The 19,563-nt window shown below is 43.3% G+C and overlaps 3 protein-coding genes across 3 annotated transcripts in view; 1 reads left to right on the top strand and 2 right to left on the bottom strand.

Annotated features, from left to right (window-relative positions):
- Window positions 1-379: 379 nt before the first annotated feature.
- pelo (pelota mRNA surveillance and ribosome rescue factor) lies at window positions 380-10,649 on the top strand. Its single transcript, XM_062526581.1, has 13 exons — window positions 380-567; window positions 1,227-1,319; window positions 1,679-1,829; window positions 2,114-2,204; window positions 2,490-2,653; window positions 3,075-3,135; window positions 3,532-3,693; window positions 5,132-5,178; window positions 5,344-5,417; window positions 6,148-6,219; window positions 7,647-7,721; window positions 8,849-8,880; window positions 9,089-10,649. The coding sequence occupies exons 1-13, from the start codon at window positions 527-529 to the stop codon at window positions 9,184-9,186; spliced, it is 1,161 nt and encodes a 386-aa protein (XP_062382565.1). The 5' UTR covers window positions 380-526; the 3' UTR covers window positions 9,187-10,649.
- Window positions 10,650-14,251: 3,602 nt separating this feature from the next.
- Window positions 14,252-18,420, bottom strand: LOC134070153 (progestin and adipoQ receptor family member 4-like). The gene is made up of 3 exons (XM_062526408.1): window positions 17,944-18,420; window positions 15,447-15,665; window positions 14,252-14,731 (listed from the first exon to the last, which is right to left on the bottom strand). Exons 1-3 carry the CDS (start codon window positions 18,107-18,109, stop codon window positions 14,298-14,300), a joined length of 819 nt encoding a protein of 272 aa, XP_062382392.1. The 5' UTR covers window positions 18,110-18,420; the 3' UTR covers window positions 14,252-14,297.
- Window positions 18,421-19,400: 980 nt separating this feature from the next.
- LOC134070550 (spidroin-2-like) overlaps window positions 19,401-19,563 on the bottom strand; it is a 21,613-nt gene continuing 21,450 nt past the window's right edge. The window contains exon 28 of the mRNA XM_062526939.1: window positions 19,401-19,405. Within this exon, the coding sequence (XP_062382923.1) occupies window positions 19,401-19,405 (5 nt within the window). The remainder of the gene's footprint in view (window positions 19,406-19,563) is intronic.

Below are 19,563 nucleotides of genomic sequence, written 5' to 3'. Positions count from 1 at the left end.
AAATAATTAAATTCCATTCATAGTTCTGGAGGAAAACATCATTATATAATTGACACAATTTATGTCAGTATCCTTATGGAAACATGATATATATAGTAAATGACAATAGTTAAATATATAGCAAATACTGCAACATCAGCATGTTCCCTATTGCAAGAAAGCAACATTGTAGTTGTCCAAATTAAATAATTATCTCCCAATGCTAAAGGCCGATAAAAACATTTTCCACATGTAATCCCAGATAAAAGCAATTTAAGGCCTGCAAATAAATATAAACTATCAATGTGCGACAGCGGTAGATCTTTTTTGTCGTTCACGGAAGTGACCAAATCGGACCAAATATGGAATTGGTGTGTTGGAATGACGCAATGGACACGCGACGGTTTCTACTGTAGTGATTCATTCCATAGTAGAAGGATGGCCTGTTTATGTCGCTCAAAAATAACCTATTTCTTTAAATCAATGGAATAACATACCTTTTTCAAGATATTTACTTTTGCCATACTAACATCAGACCTTCCGTGCCATGAAGTTGCTCCACAAAGACATCGAGAAAGACAATGCCGGGTAAGTGACAGGGAGCACATTATTTTGATGGTTAGCCTAGTAGTTGACTGTTACTAGCTAGTTAGTACTTGCAGTATTGTTTTCTTTCCCACACAAACCAGCTAATGCTATCCTGGTGTACGTGGCTAGCTTTCCCTACTTTCGTTCAGTCACACTTGGTCTGCATTGAGCCAAGTCTGCCACCTGTTCACATTTTCAGTCTGCAGATCCCCACATGCACAGCTGCTAGCCAAGTAGCTAGCTTTTAGCTTCATGTAATTCACTAGATTCCCTGGATAACTGAAACGTTATCTCGTGATATAGTTCAGCTAGCTTATGGCGTAGAGTATCACACTAATCATGAACAAGAACATTAGATTCACTTAAGTGTACAAAGCAAGGTCGTGCACGGATGTGATGTTGGAGTTTGTTATTCCTTGTTAGATCTAGAGATGTAGCTGTAACTGTCAGATCGCGTTGTTGTGACTCATTTATGGTCCTTTTAACTGTTGGCCCTTGCCGAGTTTGTGTATGCCTATGTGTGACTGAGAGAGAAGCTATATTTATAAGGACAAGAAAATTGTTACAGTGCTTTTTATGTTTGTGTGTGTGTGTGTGTGTGTGTGTGTGTGTGTGTGTGTGTGTGTGTGTGTGTGTGTGTTTGTGATGGTCTGCTGCAGTCAGGTGACCCTGATGCCGGAGGAGGCCGAGGACATGTGGCACACCTACAACCTGGTGCAGGTGGGGGATAGTCTACGAGCCTCCACCATCAGGTGTGTCATCTCTCCCTCTTCTGTTTACCTGTCAGTCTGTTACATTTGTAAACAACATAAGAAAAATGACAGTGTGTGCTTAACTTTCTCTTATGATAATATTTGATTTCATATTTGAGTCCAGAAAAATGTGATTTACATACAGTAAATCAACACTAAACATCACAAAAGCAAGTGAATAACCTTGCACCAATAATAGGCACACATAACAATACTACACAGTAGCTAAGCTATATTCGTTAATTTCTGCCCATTCCTGCTTTTCTCTACTGATCAGTGGAGTCGGCGTTGGTCTTCTTGACGAAACTGAGTATTCGTTCTCCCCACCCACAATGCTTTGCGTGCATTCTCCCACACAGGAAGGTGCAGACCGAGTCGTCCACAGGCAGCAGCAGCAGCTCTCGCGTCCGCACCACCTTGACCGTATGCGTGGAAACCATCGACTTTGACTCTCAGGCCTGCCAGCTCCGCGTCAAAGGAACTAACCTTGAAGAAAACCAGTATGTCAAGGTCAGGAGGAGAGAAAAATAAACTGTCCACCACATCAGCAAAAACAACAATAGCAAAAGCAGCAGCAAGAGTAGCCTGTTGTTTTGTCGACTTGTGTTGACAATTTTTAGATTTTTGTTTTAAAAAGTTAAAAGTGATTTACATATCTTAATTGATTCATTTATGTTGAGAATGTTGTTTTGTAAATATGATGTGTAGCTGGCTAACAGCAATTTCATGACCGGGCCTAAGTTGTGTACGCTGTGTGTACACGTGTATGCTCTAATCGCTGTATCTTCCCCCAGATGGGCGCCTACCACACTATTGAATTGGAACTGAACAGGAAATTCACTCTGGCTAAGAAAATCTGGGATAGTGTTGTCCTGGACAGAATCGGTAATGAATCTTCAATTAATCTGCATTTGAGTCAGTAATGCCAGTTCCATATACATGATGTCTTGCCAGTTATATGAATGTCAGTATTGTAGTGTTCTTTGTGAACGTAGCGAGAGCGAGCTCTAATCTTTGTCAAACCTCGGGGATCAGGTTGTGCTTGTAGTATAGCATCTATGACTATCAGTACCAGTAATTATGTCTTAGTCAGCTAGTAATGAAGGTGTGTGTGTGTGTGTGTGTGTGTGTGTGTGTGTGTGTGTGTGTGTGTGTGTGACTGACATACAGAACAAGCGTGTGACCCTACGCAGAAGGCAGATGTGGCTGCCGTGGTGATGCAGGATGGGCTGGCCAACATCGTCCTGGTGACCTCGGCGATGACCCTGCTGAGAGCGAAGATCGAGGTGACCATCCCTCGCAAGCGGAAAGGTAGCTGCACCCAACATGAGAAGGTGAGTACCATAGAACACAGCTTGCCAAAACGACATCAATTATACTGTTATAATTCTAGTTATTATATACACATTATTATTATTATTATTATTATTATCATTAGTAGTAGTAGTAGTAGTAGTATTTATTGTTATCAGCCATTATTATTGTTGTTAATGTTTACACAGCGCTGTCGATCAACAATATCTGTGTAAAAAGTTAATATTGTATTAGCCATCACAATTAGTGATGATGATGCTAATTCTTTTCCCTGAGAAGGCTCTTAATCTCAAGTTTGTCTGTGATGATGGGGAATGTTTAGATTTACCTCAGGATTCAATATGGAATGTGGATGTTGAAATGTTCTGTAATGTTCTCACAGGTTCTAGAATGGTTATAGGAGGACAATAGATGTGTAAATGTTCTGTAATGTTCTCACAGGCTCTAGAACGGTTCTACGAAGCAGTCATGCAGGGAATTTTGCGACATATCAACTTTGACGGTAGGCAGCTCTGACAAAGTTTAAGATGTTGAATTGATATGTCTAGTTTGGTTTGCTGTGTGTGTTACTGTAGTGATGTGAAACCCCAACTATGTCCTGTTGGTCAGCTCACTTATTTTTACAAACCTGCATGTAGATATTTTATTTTTTCAAAGGAGAGAAAGGGAAGCGTTTTTTACCGTAATTTCCCAACTATTAGCCTCAGCTTATACATTGATTTTGCAAAATTTCCTCAGCTGTGAGGTTAATACACGGGGGCAGTATTAATGGTATTAATATGGTTTTGTTTTATTTTAACTTGCATAAAACACTGCCCTGTGGCTTATACACAATGTGGCTGATAAACAGGAAATGACTGTAAGCGTTTAAGCATCATCATCTGTTGCTTTGTCTCAGTGGTGAAGTGTGTGCTGGTGGGCAGTCCCGGGTTCGTGAAGGACCAGTTCATCAACTACCTGTTCAGGGAGGCCGTTCGGCAGGACAATAAGCTTCTGCTGGAGAACCGGCCCAAGTTCATGGCCGTGCACTCGTCGTCTGGACACAAGTACTCGCTGAAAGGTCTGGAAATAACTTATCATCGTAAAGATGTATTGATATCTGTGTCATTAACAGTCGACTTGTCATTGTGAAGATGTCATTGCAAAACAGAATGGTTTTTTTGGTCTCACCTCTGTTGTCTTGTAGTTGTTGGATCCTAAATTATAACTGAATCAAAATGTGATCAAGCCCCTCTGATACAGTATATACAGTAAACACCTCATGCACTATTCTGCAGTGCTCACCTACATGTACATGGAGGTAAAAAATGTAAGTGAATGAAGATTTGATCAAGGCCTTCTGATATACTGTATAAAAACCTAATGCATTATGGTGCAGTAGTCACCTACAGGCCTTCTGATATACTGTATAAAAACCTAATGCATTATGCTGCACTAGTCACCCACATGCTTATTCATAGTGACCCCCCCCTCTCATCAGCCGCAGCTCAAATGCTTTGCACCGTGTGGTGCTGGGGGAAAACAATAGAAATGCCAGTAGGATTATGAAATTGTGACAGCACAGCACAGCACAGCACAGCACAGCACCTGTGTTGATTCACAGAACTTCATGTGTCACAAGTCTAGGGTAGAACATGATGTGGTTTTACTCAGTTTGGACCCTCTGACTTTAATGCCCTCAAAAGTTGTCATTTAAGCAATAAGTCCTGAGAGGCCGCAGTTTACACTGATTTTTAGATTAGCTAAGGGGCGTTGTGAAAACTCCCTCAGCTGTTCTAAAATCAGTGTAAACTACGCACTCGTGGCTTGTTGCTTTTCTGAAATGGTTTCTACTGTACGTCTATCTGGCCAAGATTTTATGAAACGAAGGCACAGCAATGGAAAATGTAACAATGTGTTCATAGATAATCATTCTTCTGCCAAGAAATACTGTATATCTCCTCCATCTGAATGGTTGCCATGCAACATCGAGACACAGCTACTTTCAGCCAATCATAATCAAGGACCGGAACTATCCGTCTTAGAAAGTCTTGCTTATGTCATGTTACCATTGTTGCTGCTACTGTTGTGTCATTGTGACACTTCTCGTGATGCCATTTGCCAAGATGGATTATGCCATTTTATAAAGACTGTCAGTACATAGGCCTAAATCATGAGAAGTGTGTTACAGTGACAGGCAATGGTGATATTTTATTGGACTGAAACTTGATGAATTAATATTACAAGTATGTATGACCATATATGGCATTTGTCAGAAGGTTCTCAATCAATCACAATCCGGTTGTTATATCGGTTCAAGAACATATCTGTCCCATTCTCATCTTCAGTTCAGTTAATGACATAATGACTTCCAGAGCTTTTAACTAGTCAACAATCCTTGAATTGAGAACACACAAGTGAATTCATCAGTGATGAAACATCATCTTGTCTACTGCTGAAATAAATTGCTTCAAAAGTGGAGTGAATAAAGACAGGGCTGTTTTCTGCACTCCAAACAGAAATCCTGTCAGATCCCGCGGTGACGAGCCGCCTATCGGAGACCAAGGTGAGTATGACTGGCCATCCCTCCTGCTGAATTTCCACTGCTCTTTGCCAAGCCTGGGATATTTGGGGGAAAGTGTTTATCGGCCCAGATTGAAATATTTAATGGGTGAAGGTTCTCTATCTATGTTAATGTTGAAAGAGAGATCCTTGTGTGTGGTTTGTGTAGGCGGCGGGTGAAGTGAAAGCTTTGGAGGAATTCTACAAGATGCTGCAACACGAACCAGACAGAGCCTTCTACGGGTGAGGGAGACCTCTCCATATGTCCATATGTCCATCCATCCATCTATCCATCTATCCATCTATCCATCCATCCACTCATCCATCCATCCTCCCATCCATCCATCCATCCATCCATCCACCAATCCATCCATCCATCCATCTATCTATCCATCTATCATCCATCCATTCTTCCAGTCTAGCCATCTATCCATCCATCCATCCATCCATCCATCCATCCATCCATTTTTCCAGTCTATCCATCCATCCATCCATCTATCTATCAGTTAGCACATCTGTCCAGCAGTCCTCTGTGTGTTTTTGTATTGATGGATGGAGTATCCTGTGCTCACGCCCACTCCCTGGCTGGACAGTCCTATTAGTCAGCAGAGCAGTGAACACTCATTCAGACCCTGGCCGTGGGTGTTGTGTTGTCTAAAGCCATTGTTGCACTGCGTTCATTGCAGTAGGCTGAACAAAACAGACCTGGACAGCCTCCTTGTTTGTGTGTGTGTGTGCGTATGTGTGTGTGTGCACGCGTCCATGCACCTGTGTTTGTGTGTGTGTGTGTGTGTGTGTGTGGTGTGTATGTGTGTCATTGTAGGCTGGTTCATGTGTATTATCAAATCTTATTGTACACTGATCCATGATTACAGTATGTGCATTTGAATGTCTGTTGGCTGTTTCTGTGTGTTGCAATACAGCACCTCTCTGTAGGTTGGCTCATGGTTATGTATTTTGCAATGTGTTTCAGATTGGCTCATGTTGAGAAGGCGAGCGAAGCGTTGGCCATTGACATTCTACTGATCAGCGATCAGCTCTTCAGGTATGACGGCAGGAACCGGAGCTGTGTAGCACCTCACACACACATCGCAGCTCTCTAGCATGCATGAATGAATGAATGAATGAATGAATGAATGAATTAATTAATTAGAAAAGCACTCAGAGAGCGCAAACTTCCGCCAAGCGAACACATAACCGCCTCCTGCATCCAGACGGTGATATTGATTACTCCCAATTGTAATCGTTTCTTCCTTGGGTCATTTCAGACCTTCCCTGAAATCAGACCTTCATCGAAATCCATCCATAACTTTTTGAGGTGTCTTGTAAACAAACAGACAGACAGACAGACAAACCAACAAACCCGATGAAAATATAACCTTTTGGCGGAGGTAATGAATGAATGAATCCTTTATTGCCCCGAGGGCAATTTGTTTTGCACTCAAGGGAGCCACATTGAACATTAATATAAGCACAGACAACAATAAATAGCAATACACAATAAAACCACACCAAAACACCCAGCAACATTGAGGATGTAGAGGATACGGAACATAAACAACAACAACAACAACATCAGCGCAGCAATGGCAGTGCCATGCCATCAGCACACATCTCAGCTCTGTGGCATCTCATTAGTGCATATGAGGGCCATGGACTTGTGTTTTAACGGCAGTGCAGAGGTCAAGCAGTAAGAACAGAATTGCTCATTATTGTGTCTGGATATATTTCCTGTTTGTTAGGTCATCCTGTGCGTGCTTGCTTGCGTGTGTGTGTGTGCGTGCTTGTGTATATTAATGAGTGTGTATATGCTTGACTCTCTGTGTATGTTTGAGTGCAACTATGCCTTCTCTCTGTGTGTGTTGGAGTGTGTGCGTGTGCATGTGTTCATGCATTGCACACACCTGTGTGTGCTTGTTTTTGTTTTTGTGTGTGTGTGTGTGTGTGTGTGTGTGTGTGTGAGAGAGAGTGAGTGTAACTATGTCTTTGTGTGTGTGTGTGTTGACTGTGACTTCTCTCTGTGTATGTGTGAGTGCAACTATGCCTTCTCTCTGTGTGTGTTGGAGTGCATGTGTGTGCGTGTGCGTGTGCGTGCGTTCATGCATTGCACACACCTGTGTGTGCTTATTTGTGTGTGTGTGTGTGTGTGTGTGTGTGTGTGTGTGTGTGTGTGTGTGTGTGTGTGTGTGTGTGTGTGTGTGTGTGTGTGTGTGTGTGTGTGTGTGTGTGTGTGTGTGTGTGTGTGTGTGTGTGAGTGTAACTATGCCTTTGTGTGTGTGTGTGTGTGTGTGTGTGTGTGTGTTGACTATGACTTCTCTCTGTGTATGTGTGAGTGCAACTATGCCTGTGTGTGTTGGAGTGCATGTGTGTGCGTGTGTGTGCGTTCATACATCGCACACACCTGTGTGTTCTTGTTTTTATGTGTGTGTGTGTGTGTGTGTGTTTACACTGTGGACTTTCTGTTCCCCTCAGACACCAGGATGTGGCGACACGCAGTCGATACGTGCGGTTGGTGGACGCCGTGCGAGACAATGGTGGGAACGTGAGGTAGGCTGAGAGGAACCATTCCGAGGAGGGAACATAGAACACCCACTGTTTTCTTCCCTTGTTCTAGATACTGTTCACTTAACCGCTTAACTAGCCAACGATTTTGAACAAAAAAAGAAATGTGTAGCTTTAAAGAGAATCTCTCATCTGTTCCTGAAAAACGGTTTGACAGCTTTTACTGTAAACGTGTGAGGAAGTTGCATAAAACTTTCAAAAGGGGAAGCTTGTGAAGCTGAAGCTTTGGCAGAGGTGCCGGTAGAGGCGCTGTTTGCCCGGCGCCTCCTGGCCATGGCAAGTGTGTGTGTGTGTGTGTGTGTGTGTGTGTGTGTGTGTGTGTGTGTGTGTGTGTGTGTGTGTGTGTGTGTGTGTGTGTGTGTGTGTGTGTGTGTGTGTGTGTGTGTGTGTGTGTGTGTGTGTGTGTGTGTGTGTGTGTGTGTGTGTGTGCGCACAGGTTGGAGCCTTGTGTGGTTGTCTCTGCCATCGATGAGTGTGTGTGTGTGTGCATGTGAATGTGTGTGTGTGAGGCATGAACATGTAAGCACTTTGAGTGAAGTAGAAAAAAGGGCTTTATAAAAGCAAAAGAGTCTCATGTGATCTGAAATAGCTGCCTCCTTATTCTCTCCTGCGTATTCTCATGTGATCTCTAATGTGATCTCATACAGTATGATCTCTAATGGATCTCCTTATTCTCTCCTGCGTATTCTCATGTGATCTCTAATGTGATCTCATACAGTATGATCTCTAATGGATCTCCTTATTCTCTCCTGCATATTCTCATGTGATCTCTAATGTGATCTCATACAGTATGATCTCTAATGGATCTCCTTATTCTCTCCTGCGTATTCTCATGTGATCTCTAATGTGATCTCATACAGTATGATCTCTAATGGATCTCCTTATTCTCTCCTGCGTATTCTCATGTGATCTCTAATGTGATCTCATACAGTATGATCTCTAATGGATCTCCTTATTCTCTCCTGCATATTCTCATGTGATCTCTAATGTGATCTCATACAGTATGATCTCTAATGGATCTCCTTATTCTCTCCTGCGTATTCTCATGTGATCTCTAATGTGATCTCATACAGTATGATCTCTAATGGATCTCCTTATTCTCTACTCTGCAGGATTTTTTCCAGCCTTCACGTCTCTGGAGATCGTGAGTTCATTTTGAGATTTGTTTTCGTTCGAAGTGAAAAATCAGGAAATGGATGTTGTCCAATTGTTCTCCTAATTTTTTTTTATCTACTTTCTTTCCTTTCTATATTTCTGTATCTTTCTTTCTCTTTCACTTTCTCCCTCTCTCTTTCTCTTCCTCTCTCTCTCTCTTTCTCCCTCTCTCTCTCTCTTTTCTCTCCCTCTCTCAGAACTGAACCAGCTGAGTGGAGTGGCGGCCCTCTTGCGTTTCCCCATCGCGGACATGTCGGAGGCCGAGGACGAGGACAGCAGCTCTGATGAGGAGTGATCTCTCTGGAGCTCTGTCTTCTCTTAGCCACTCGCTACGCTACGCTACGCCATGCTACGGCACGGCAAACAGGACAGACAGACGAAACAGAAACAGGCGGACAGGAAAAAAGGAAGACCGAATTCACTCTCACACACACACACACACATATATATACACACACACACACACACACACACACACACACACACACACACACACACACACACACACACACACACACACACACACACACACATATACACACACACGCACACGCACACGCACACACATACACACACACATACACACACACACACACACACACACACACACACACACACACACACACACACACACACACACACACACACATTACACTCTCTATTGCATGAAACCTTGCCCATGCTTTGTAAAGCACATATTACAGCTTCCCATGACTGATGTCAAATGGGCAAACATGTGCCTTGGCGTGGTTCTGGAATCTTCTCATCATAATCCTCAACAAGGTTCTGGACCTTTCACTGTGTCCCTTGATGGTTCTGGAACTTGTAGCAGGCCCTTGACATTGGTTCTGGAACCTTTAGCCTGATGTGGCCCGGATTGTCACCAAAAGCGGCTCTAGTTTGGCTCAGGCTCACACGCGCAATACAGGGTGTGATCGGAATTAGTCTTAAAATGCTTCAGGCAAAAACACTCACACAGACACAAGTGCAGACATGGAAACACATGTATGTACATTGAGCTCTACACATACACACACACACACGCACAGACACACACACACACACACACACACACACACTCGTTCATACATGGGTTCTCTCTCTAACACACACTGGGGTTATTGTGGGTGGGTGGGTGCTTGCTTGGGAAAACACTGCTGCAGATCTGGGGAACTGGGGAAATACGCCACGACACACACTCACAGGCGTCACACACACTCACAAGCTTGACACAGCTCATCTCAAAAGAACACAAGACTGAGGTTGTCAACCACTTACATCTCTGTCTCTCTCCTCTGCAAAAACATTACTTGTTTCTATTAACTTGCAGTTCTGCAAATACACACACACGCACACACACACACACACACACACACACACACACACACACACACACACACACACACACACACATATACACGCACACACACACACAGGTCGTGTTGTGTGTGTATTTTTGGATGGAATTGAAGCGCAGTCTTTGCTGTGGGATGGAACGCAAGTTGTTAGGAGGGCTGAATCTGGTTGACCACAGCACTAGCCAGACTTCTGCTCCCTCTACTTTGTTGCCAAATGGAAATACAAGGAAACCTAACCGAAATAGAGAACACTTACAACCACTGTGGAGGATGACGTGATGTGTCGCAATACGACTGTAATTATTACCCAGAAACGACTACGCTGACACATGTACATTTCATTTTGAATGTATATATGAAAATATCTTGCAATTAAACAATACAGCAGTTTGAGCATTGAGCATATGTGCATCTTGTCATTTCTTTGTATTAGTTAAGGTTATGGTTATGGGATGTAGCAGATGCTGTCCAAAGCGACATACAAGTAACAACAATACATTTAACAGTAAACAGTTTAAAAGTTATACTATATTAAGGAGCATAGCAATAATAAACAACAATGTCAATTCAATCAATAGTTGACATTGGCTAACGAAATTAACAAAATACTGTAATAATATACAAACCATAACACATAAGAAACACTATGCGCGTGTTGAAGTTGTAACTCGATCATTGTCTTTTTCATACATAATGGCATTTTTCTACTCACATCATAACCGGACCGATGTTTGTAAAAAAAAATAATAATAATCTGCAGAATCTCAGTAATAGTTCCACTTCACAAAGTCATTAATTTGCAACGGTGCTAAAAGGATGCTGGGAGTTAGGGCTTCTTGCTCAGTGAAATGAGGAACATGGTAAACAGTTTGGTTAAAACATCTTAGTTTATTGCACCAGTGTTGAATAGAGAATACATCACTTGATAAAAACCTACTGCATGTATACTGAAACTAGAGTATACGTCTTGACAACACAGCTGGGACTGGAGAGTTACTCTAAGCAAGGTTTCAGATCAATCTGGAATGGAATTTGTTTAAAAATGGAATGCTCAAGCTTTACTCAGCCAGTGGTTCTTCCTGGAAAGCTCCGGAATGTGTGGGGACCCTCAGCCAATCCCAACTGACAAGTGAATAAAACCAAACAAACCAGTAAGAGTAGCCTTTTAGCTTTGGACAACGACATTCAATGTCAAACAGCCCAGCTTTTCAAAATCATAAGTAATATATTCAAGTATATAAGTAGTTACAGCTTGCTACTTGCCAGTAGCAATTGACTCCCCACATTGCACCACTGTCCAAACTGCATTGCGTTCACATGATTTGGGTGGAAACCTCACAGGCTTCTCTGACCTTGTTTCCAGACAGTGCAGGCTGATGACAAAGGTCATAGTTCGGCAGCACCTCACATACGAGACTACCATATCACTCAGAACAGAGAGGAAGGCTTTAGAACACACTAGAACACTACAATGTGAACACCCGGCACAACAGATAATCACTACAAGATATCAATAGAAGGGCTGAGCAATGGGACCTAATATACTATATATAATTTCACAGATTACCTTTGGCGATTAGAAATCCATGCTGATGTCTGTTGTATTATAAGTTTATACATATTGCAAGTGCCTTCCTTTGAGACCATGAGCGTTTGGCAGATATATCATGAAGTCTTTCATGGTGGAAATGGAATATGGATATGAATCCTTCATAATTCGATATAAACAAACCACAATATGGCATATAATGTTGTGTGTTAAATTCAACTTACGTTTTTCCAGCCCTACACTAAAGTGCATTAACAGATTTCCTCACCTACCAAACGTTTAATGAATCTCTATTCTGACCGTAATCAGCACTGTCGACTCCATAGACTTCTACTCTGATTCCTCTACTCAACCACACCAACCCAGTCCAGAAGGGTCTTGTCACACAAGCACATGTTTTTGTTCCTCCTACAGAGCTTGCTTACTGTCGGTCAGATTTGCACCTACTAAATCCATTCTTTACTAGTCCTTGATTAAATGTTGAATAAATCCTTTTGCTTTCGCATCATGTCATTGCTCAAAATTGACTAATAAAATCTTATAAATAAAATCATAGTGTGTGGACTGGACTTTTCATGTGATAATTACACCATTACTTTGCAACCTACTGGTATTCCTCCTATAGTGGCCTGTCTTTGGGAACAGAAATGTCCCTGCTGTTCATGATTATTGTTAGCCTGGGTGTTCCCATCCGCAATTTTATTCACGCTGCTAAGACAGTCTGGAAACTACTGCCCTAATTTTTGCCTGAGATAGGGGACCAATCACAGAACAGGGGGGATGCACAGACGCATTTGATAGACATCCGTGGCACCCAATGAACGGATCTGGGCATTTTTTCAAATACGCGAAAATGAACGTCTGGTTATCAGACCACGTCTCATTTGAGAAGTGGTAAGTGCTAGCCAGGCTAGGTTATTGTCAGAATTAGAGTGAAACCCTGAGGCCCTCCAAGACCTGGACCAGCAGGCCTGGACGGCGACGCCATAGAGACAGAATAATATACACACAACAGCAACAACAACAACAAGCACCATCTGTCTTCCCATCTTTCCATGGCTGTGGATAGTATCATTCAACCCTGCCGTGGGCACGTCAGAACACAGTTCAGTTCACCCTTTATTACCAAGGTAACATAAATACTGTAAACTATCAACTTAGTCCTCATCCTGGAAGTCCACATATGCTGATGATGACCAGAGGCGGACATCCCAGGTTCAGGAAGTAAAAGTCCTGCCAAGTATTTGATCCAACTGTTTTGGAAACCAGCTCATCCTAATAAGCTGCCAGGTAGATCAGATAATTAGTGATATCACCTGTGTTAAGTGCACAGGTAGAAAGAATATAGGCCTATGCTATGGCAGGAACCAGGGGTGCCTCTCATATGGGGTTTTATGCACCCTCCCTTCCTTCCTCGATCCTCGTCCTCACTGATCTAGATAAAGAATGATGGGGCGGCAACAATGGGATAGTCTATCCAGTGTTAGTTATAGATCAGTGGGAACGCCCCTCGAGGATCGAGCATCGAGGATCGAGGAGAGATGTTGAGAGGCACCCCATGAATGTCCGCCTCTGATGATAACTTCCATCTTTGATTTTGCGGGGTCCTCACACGTGGCGCTCTGTTCAACATACACCAACGTTACAGTGAATAGGAATTAATATGGACCTCTTCACACAACACACCTCTTTGTTTGCAATGGGTCCATGAGATTTTTTTTCTATGGGAAAAATAACATTGCAACTTTGAATACGCCTACCAAACTCTGTAAATAAAATATTTACATACAGTATATTTAAAAATATATATTGTGAAAATATATTTCAAATATATTTTTGCTGTTTATGGGCCTGTACAAACAGAACCGGAAAACATAGAGAAATGAGCATGCAGAACAAAAATATATTGAAATAATTGTCAAAAATATATGTTCTGGGCCAATTTCACATATTTACATATATTTAAAAATATATTTAAAATATATTTTTTGTGTATGGGAATGAAGAAGCCTTGAGATGCAGATGTTTTGAACTACACACTTTTGCCATCTGACTACAAGTGTTTTTTGTGTCTCCTCAGAATAGTTATCTTCAGTTCGCTCCCATGTAGCAAACATAAAAATTCACCAATTTCACATAGACCAAAGATCACAAACATCACTCAAAGACAGACGACAAAAATGTGTAAGGCAAAAATGTCAGCATCTCAGAGAGTTTGACTGGCATAACTGTTCAAAATCCCCATGTTGTTTTCCCATAGGAAAAAAAATTGCATGGACACGGATCTCCTTATATGGGCAAAGATGGCGGCTTTTTTTTTGTAGGCAAACTCCAGAGGTCTATATGCAGAGTGTGACTCCACTGTATGTTCTCTATGTGTGTTCCCAGTTCCCTAATGTTCCCTGACGTTCCCTGAGGTTCCTTATTGGTGTTCCCTGAAGTTCCCTGAGGTTCCTTATTGGCGTTCCCTGAGGTTTTTTCCCGGAGGTTTTCCCGGGTTCACTCGGGCGGGCACTCGAAGGTGCGCAGCCACACCAGGTCCTCCATCATGCCCCAGTGCAGGTAGACGATGGAGAGCGCCACCAGCATGTGCATGATCTGGTGGCTGTTGAGCCAGTAGTCGAAGCTGCCGGGGCTGAGGCGCTCGGGCATGCGCACCACGTTGACCAGGCCGCCCAGCACCGCCAGCGAGTCCATGGTGGCGTAGAAGCGCATGGAGTCGGGGCTGCCCGTGCCCGGGCCGTACCAGCGCAGCAGGTACAGGACGATGCGGAAGAGCGCCTGCCAGAAGAAGGACTGGAGGCGGCGCATGTTGCTGCGCGCCGTCACCGCCGAGTGCACGCCGAAGAGCGACAGCGCCACGTACGCTAGCAGCGCCAGCCGCCGCGCGTCAGGGTAGCACAGCAGCGTGATGTAGATGATGGGCAGAGCCCCTGGTGGAGGGATGAAGACGGAGGGAGGGAGGAAGAGAAGGAGGTGGAAAGGGGTGGAAGGGATGCAGGAGAGAAGGAAAGAGGAAGAGAGAGAGAGAGAGGGGGGGGGGGGAAAGGGGTGGAAGGGATGGAGGAGAGAAGGAAAGAGGGAGAGAGAGGGAGAGAGAGGTGGAAAGGGGTGGAAGGGATGGAGGAGAGAAGGAAAGAGGAAGAAGAGAGAGAGGGGGGGGAAGGATGAAGAGAGGGAGACAGGGAGAATGGGGAGGGATGAAGAGAGGGGGACAGAGAGAATGGGGAGGGATGAAGGGAGAATTTAAAGGGAAAAGGGAGGGAGGGAATGGGCAAAGGGAGAAAGGACAGAGATGGGCAGAATGGGATAGAATGAGAGAAGGTAAAAGAGAAGAAAAGGGATAGAATGAGAGAAGGAAAAAGGAGAGAGAGAGAGAGAATGAGAGGAAACAAACAATGTCAATTGCCAGTGATAGACATGAGAAGAGGGGAACGAAAGAATGAGGAAGAAGTAAGAGAGAAGGACAGAATGAGGAAGACAGAAAGCTGACACTTTTGTGGATGCACGTCAACACTTTCAGCAGCACTTTTTAAATGTTTTTAACACACCATCTTTCAAACACCTCAAAGGACCACAGAATAAAGACGCAGAGAGGAACCTCTGAAATGATGTAGGACGCCCCCTGTATCTCCCGTGTGGACTCACCGAGGGTGTTGACGAGGCACACGCCGAACATGTCGAGCGAGAGCAGGGTGTCGTAGATGGGCTCTCCGCCCTGGTGGTTCATGAAGAGGTGGTAGAGCACGGAGCCCACGGTGGGGGAGAGGCAGGCCAGGTAGTGCAGCACGCAGATCCAGCCTGCATCACTCTGGGACCACGGCATGTTCAGCGGCAGCAGCAACAGGAAGCACAGGAATGGGATGGCTGGAGGAGAGGAGGGGAGGGGGGAGAGGAGAGGAGGGGAGAAGAGGGGAGAGGAGAGAGAGAAGAGGATAGAGAGGAGAGAGAGAAGAGAGGAGAGAAGAGGAGAGAAGAGAAGAGAAGAAGAGAGGATAGAGAAGAGGAGAAGAGGGGAGAGGAGAGAGAGAAGAGAAGAGGAGAAGAGGGGAGAGAAGAGGAGAGAAGAGGAGAAGAGGAGAAAGACAAGAGGAGAGGAGATGAAAGGTGAGAAGACATGAAATGAGAAGAGAGAGAAAAGGAGAGAGAAGAGAAGAGAAGAGTGAAGAGGAGCTATTGGCTATTTATCATAGTATCATCACCACTGAAGCATTGTGGTCCTACTATTTCAAATTAAACCATGCTTTCAAAACTTTAGAGTCGTCTCATTGTTGAATCTGTGGTCCTCGTTGACATTTTGAACAGTTTTTGTGTAGTCAATCGGTAATATATTTTCAAAAAGAAAACTGAGCTTAGTGTTGACAATTTTAGGATTTACAAAAAGAGAGAAACCAAAGCTCTGATGCAGATAAGACAACTGAGTGGAGCAGTGAATGATGTCTACATGTTAACTTGATCTACAGTGAGATGTGGACCGACTGTGTAGGCAAGGAAGGACTGTTGTGGGGGCTGAGGACGACGACTGTCTGTCTGGATCTCTTGTTGGCAACAGCATCATGAGCTATTTGTGTCAGTGTTTCCATTCACATTGTTCATGCATTCGATGTGCGTGTGTTCCACTGTGCGTCAAGGCTGGTTCTGTTATTGCGTCTGCACCTGTGTCAGTTCTGTTGTTGTGCAGTCTGTTCCTCGTTTTCTTAAGTGCACCTGTGCTGGCTGTTGGACTATGTGAGCTTTGAAATTTCACCACAATCATTTGGCGAAACAATGCTTGCTGCTGGTAGTGAAGTCAATTCATCAGAAAATCTCAACCTGTTATGCTGTAATGATGATTTTCTACATTCAATTATATTAGCAGTTTTGTAAATTATTGTTTTTAAAATGGGCCCACTTGTTTGTATAGGAGTGAAGGAAGTGATCAAGCACTTATGTTTGGGGCACTGCTCTGTGTGTGTGTGTGTGTGTGTGTGTGTGTGTGTGTGTGTGTGTGTGTGTGTGTGTGTGTGTGTGTGTGTGTGTGTGTGCGTGCGTTGCCCTACAATATGACAATATCATATTCCACACCGCCTTATGTGATATCACTTGACTATAAATCGGCCCAATGAAAAGCTGCGCCTACACAGCCTTTCTGGAGTGCTTCCTGCGTGTCGCTCGGCACACACGGACGCTTTTTCTCGTGTCGTCTCTGAGGTAACGTTACCGGGGCTTATTTAGGCAGGGGTTGCCTTAATCACGCTGTGCTCCTCTGCTGATAAGAGTGTTACAAGCTATTAGCGGCGCTAACTGGCTTAGCAGGGATATCACAGTTGAGGCGGAGAGCAGAGATACAGCGCAACACAGGCAGTTCAAGGGCGGGAGTAGGCTATCAGCACGTAGGCCCTAATAAAAAAAAAAAAACTAAAAACTAAACTAATAAAATATTAGTTTAGACAGACTTACAGGCGTACTTTCCAACACTACGGTATAGAAACTGGTCAGATAAAAATATTAGAATATGGTAAGGCCTACTCATTAGCCTATTCAAGACTGTTAATGAGGGGGAAATATTATAATGCCAATTTTGTAACTCCTAAGATGCTTTACTCTGGTGACCAATGATCTTAAAATTGCTGACAGGTCAGTAGTTGGCGAGCAATTACGGGTCTATTTAAAGACATCACCCCACTCCTAACGCCGCCTTAGGTCACCGCATCCCTGACCCGATTACGGTAATCTCGCAAACACCCTGCTGCAGGTTCATTAACAGAGTGGAAAACGCACATGTATTGTAGCAGGCTATAGCCTAAACTGTCGTTAGTGAGAGTTGACCCTTATCAAGGCCTCAATGGGTCAACGAGTTTTACTGAAAAGTGACCGACTTTCCCTTTCTTTTTCATTGGCCCGCTCTCTATTGAACAGTTGCTATAAAAACGACCTGTCGCGCAAGAGATGACAGGCTAATCTGGAACGAGCCTATTTAGCGCAGGCATTTTCCTGTGACTTCAAACTATCTCCTATTTCTTACCATTTACACTCAGCCCACCCCAAAGGCCTGCATTGTCTTGTCTACAGTTTTGCAAAATAATATGCATTTGTTAGTTATTACTCATTATGGAATTTGCAACTATACGGTAAGACTATTCTGCAAAGGGTAGCTATGGCTTACCATGCGTATAGATGTTCCCAAACTCATTGTGCAGGTAGAAGAGACTGTGGAGACATTCTTTCACAGTCGAGACGGGACGGTACCCGGTCAGGACAAAGTCATTAAACTGCAGGTGAGGGGGGGAGCTCTTGAAGTCGATCAGTTTGGGTTTTTTAACAAAAGCCATGGCGCACCGTTACAGAAGTCCAAAGGCTGCTCGCCGTCACCTTCCCTCTGGAGATGTTGGTCAGCTGTCCATCAACATGCTCTGCAATTTAGCCTGTTACCATTTCTAATACTACACCGGTCAGCTAAAAACTTCTCAGCTCCTGCTGCGAAGGCCGTGCGCCACCGATCTTCCATCACCCCAACGGGATCCTCTTGGCACCTGAGCAGCTTGCGGGACTCGTTGGCGTTGGCTGCACCTGCGTCCAATCGCCTGCGTCCTATTTACACCTCAGCGGGCGCCCAGTACCGGCATCCATCCGGCAGGATTATTGCAACGCAGCCTTGAGCCACAGCACAATTACAGCGCACAAACTCCCAGTGCGTGAAGAGGCGCACAGGTATTAAAGCAGCGCAGATAAGTACTCTGCGCAAATGTTGCGCAAGTGTCGGAAAGAGAAAGTCGCCCAATCACTTCGCCAGAGAAGAAATTACTTTTTATAGAGATATAAAATCATGCAGGCTTTAAAGAGCCCTTAGGGCTTCCTTTGATGAATCCTTCAAAATGGTATAAAGAACGATTTAAGGGTGCCATACTGTGTATGAGGCATGTAATAGAACCATTTTCTTTGCACTAAATAGCACCTTTAAAAAAATAATAATAAATAATAAAAAAAAACGTGCATCAAATTGCCACGAGAGAAAGAAACATTGAAACACACATGAATAATGTTTAAAGTTTTTTTTTTTTTTATTAAATCAAAAGTGTCTAAAAATCAGACAGGTGCTTGCCACAGGAAGTATATCAGCTTTCTCACGCAAAATAAACATATGTGTGTGTAGTTCACAGTGCCTTCTAGTGCGCTCTGTACACAATATGCGCATGCGGGTAAATTGAGTGTAATTTTGTATATTTACCAAATCTGTCTATTACAACAGATGTTTTGTTAACATTTCTTAGCAGAGCTATTCTATTTATGATGCATGAGAAATGAAGTGATACAATTAACATGAACACAAAGGTCTCCAAAACACCTCAGCTGAAAGACAGATGGACAGAAACTTGTTTTATGCATAAAAAAACATAAGATCCAATCTAAAGTAAACATTCAGGGAAAGACCTCATTGACAGAAAACACTCTTAATAAGCATTTGTTTACACGGGATATGGACAATAATACAAAAGTATGGCCAATTATAGACATAAAAACTAAATGTAATTAATAAAAAATATACAACAACCATGACAATAGAAATACAAACATATCAAGTAAAAGATATATATTTAATCTATGTGGCTCCCATCTGCGTGATTAGCCTGCAATAACACACAAGAAGGGAAGTTAAAGGGTTAGAAAGAGAAGTTTAATCGGGCAGTTCCCCACAAAACACAATGTCATTATGCTTTCAAATTGTTTAGAAGGTTGTGAACCAAACAAATTCCAATGTGTTCTTGCATTATTACGAGGTCTACAT

Source organism: Sardina pilchardus, chromosome 22, assembly GCF_963854185.1.
Source record: "Sardina pilchardus chromosome 22, fSarPil1.1, whole genome shotgun sequence".
NCBI classification, from domain to species: domain Eukaryota; kingdom Metazoa; phylum Chordata; class Actinopteri; order Clupeiformes; family Clupeidae; genus Sardina; species Sardina pilchardus.
Note: the sequence above shows the minus strand (reverse complement) of the source record. Positions and strands in the feature narration are given on the sequence as shown.